This window comes from Orbicella faveolata, unplaced genomic scaffold (genome assembly GCF_042242905.1).
Source record: "Orbicella faveolata isolate gen_17 unplaced genomic scaffold, um_ofav_v1 contig_34, whole genome shotgun sequence".
NCBI lineage: Eukaryota > Metazoa > Cnidaria > Anthozoa > Scleractinia > Merulinidae > Orbicella > Orbicella faveolata.
In genome coordinates, this window is record NW_028301563.1 from 27,665,001 (window position 1) to 27,667,500 (window position 2,500).

Consider the following 2,500-nt stretch of genomic DNA (forward strand, 5'->3'; position numbering starts at 1 on the left):
TATAAAGAAAATCTACCAATTAGATTTTCTACAAATAAACAAAACCGATTTTTAAGGCCTGTTTATAATTATTCATGTTGCCATGGCAACGCCAGAGATGTCAGCTTAACCATCAAAAAACCAAACTTTGTGTTGTTAACTTGCTTGCTGTTATTTTTGGCGACCGAGGAATCAAGGGTTTTAGAGAAAAAGGAGAATGAACAGGTATCAAAAACTGTGTTCAGCCACCTTAAAGGACAAAAAATGCAGACTATTTGAAGACATTTTTTCGGGGACGTAGATGAATAAACAATCAAAGAAAGTCAAACTCTGTGTGATATAACACGCTGCATTGAAAAATAATCGAGCTTATTTATTGGGCACGGAGATTACCAAAAGTCACCTAAGTAACCGTATTTGTCATGTAGCGTGAAAACAAGCACGGTGACCCCCTCTTTTTACGTTTTTAATATCTCCTTGTCCTGTAACAACAGCATACCAAGTTTCATCGGAAATCTATGGCGGGTTCTTTCACTAGGGAATCACCTTAAGTGCGTTCAATCCTAGGCAATAATCAAATGGCAACGCCACTGATAAGAGTTGGGATCACAAAAAAAAAAAAACGAAAACAAAGCAAAACAAAACGAAAAGCACTCCATTATAACAGTTGAAAACAACATCTAAAATACCTGGAATTTCCATCAAAGACAATTTGCATGCTACGTAGTCCTCTTCCAAGATAGTTGTTTTCAGCTTTATGGTCTCCATACAAAGCTCCTCCTTAACCGTCTCTGTAATGAGGCATTCCTCGGCTACTACATTTAGGTGACCACAGCAATAATCACGCCACAGACCTTCAAGTATTTCCACGGTACGGCATTTGACAATCACTTTAATGCTACTCTTTCCAAAGTTCACATCCATTAGATTACGTTCTCCTACTAAGTACGCATAGAAGCGATGTATCCCTATAGGTTCAGAGTAATCAAATATTCCCTGCGAATTCACCTCATCAATCTTCTGTTTCATATAGCGGTTCACTTCTTCTCTTAGTCTTTCTTCTTGAGGATCTTGATTCCCTGTGTTTCTGCTACTGGCACTAGCACAGAAAATCTTAAAAGGCAAGTTACCTAAAAAATAATTTAAATACATGTATGCGGGTCAACCTGCAAGAACTTGTCTGTCTTAACTACATGGTTTCTTGAAATTGTTTCAACAAAAAAAATTTGCTGGCCTGTTCACGAAGTCTGTAACCAACTGTCAATCCATCAATCAATCGATTGACAGATGGGTTGATGATTGGGTGAGTGGGAGCACAAATGGAATGCTTTTATTATTCCTTCCACGGCAGCATTCTTCACTCTGAAAAATCACTTAAATAAATAATTAATAAATTAATTAATTAATTAATTGCAACAGTATGACAATTTAATGTTGCCTTCCAAATATGACCTGGTTACTTTGCCTAGTTCATGTGTAGCTTCCCCTCGAGACTTGACAGTCAGTTCATTTCAGTGACGTAAACTGTAACCAGGACGACTGCTTTTTTCGCTCAAATGAAGCCTAAAAGACACTGAATGTGGAGTAATACCGAGACCTAGGAATTAGGCAACTGATTACTACACTGTATTTTGAGATGTAATAGTAAACAGACGAATGGCCGTATTTATCTAGGAAGCTAAGACAAATAGTGCCAGATATCAAACTTGTGTGTTTACAAAAATAGCCATAGTGAGAGACTGTTAGTTACTTAATAATAATGTATAAACCTTTTTTTCACGATGAAGTCACTTGTGATGGAGATCGTTACGTCGACGATAACGATGACGTCGACTAGTTACATGTCAAGGTGGCCAATTACAAGAAACCATGTAGTACAGACAGGCAAATTCTTGCAAGGTGACAATGCCAGCTATTTTGTTAGGTAGTTTGTTAGTCACTTGATTACAGATTTAGTTGAGTGGATACACAGGTGGGATAAGTTTGTCTTCCTTATGTGTCTCATAGTTACCAAGATGAATTATACACTGTATATCTGGGAGTTTTATGCGTCCTATTTCCCATATTTACCTTTATAGTATGTCTGCGACAAATTCTTAGTCTGCATACTAGTATTAATATGGTCAATGCGTCGTCATAAAACCACAGAAACAAACAAGGAAAACAAATGAATAGAACGACTTCTGAGGTATGTTCCAACCTAATCATAGCCAGAAAGTACATATAGAACTAAAAGTTGCATGATTTAGACCAACATAATCATTCTCAGCCATTATGAATACCTCGTTCGGGATTTGGATCGGAACTTTTCCGTTTCAGATTACTTTTCACTCCACTGGAATTTTCTTGATGTTGGGCTGAAGTTCCAGGTACTTCTCCTGTCACTCTTTCTTCTGGTGCTGGACCAGCAGGCAGCTGACTGGCAGAGGGCCCTTAAAAATATAGAATGATGAAATGAATCAAAGGGATCTAGTTATTGTGGGTCAAGAGATTTATATGTAAGCATCTAAAATTAAAACCA

At 37.4% G+C, this 2,500-nt stretch overlaps 1 protein-coding gene across 3 annotated transcripts in view; it reads right to left on the reverse strand.

Moving 5' to 3' along the window:
• LOC110055440 (protein argonaute-2-like) overlaps positions 1-2,500 on the reverse strand; it is a 36,010-nt gene that overhangs the window by 19,404 nt on the left and 14,106 nt on the right. For all 3 annotated transcript variants that reach the window (XM_089270642.1, XM_089270641.1, XM_089270643.1), the window contains 2 exons: positions 2,262-2,411; positions 669-1,109 (listed from right to left, as the gene is read on the reverse strand). In XM_089270642.1, coding sequence (XP_089126768.1) covers positions 669-1,109; positions 2,262-2,411 — 591 coding nt within the window. The remainder of the gene's footprint in view (positions 1-668; positions 1,110-2,261; positions 2,412-2,500) is intronic.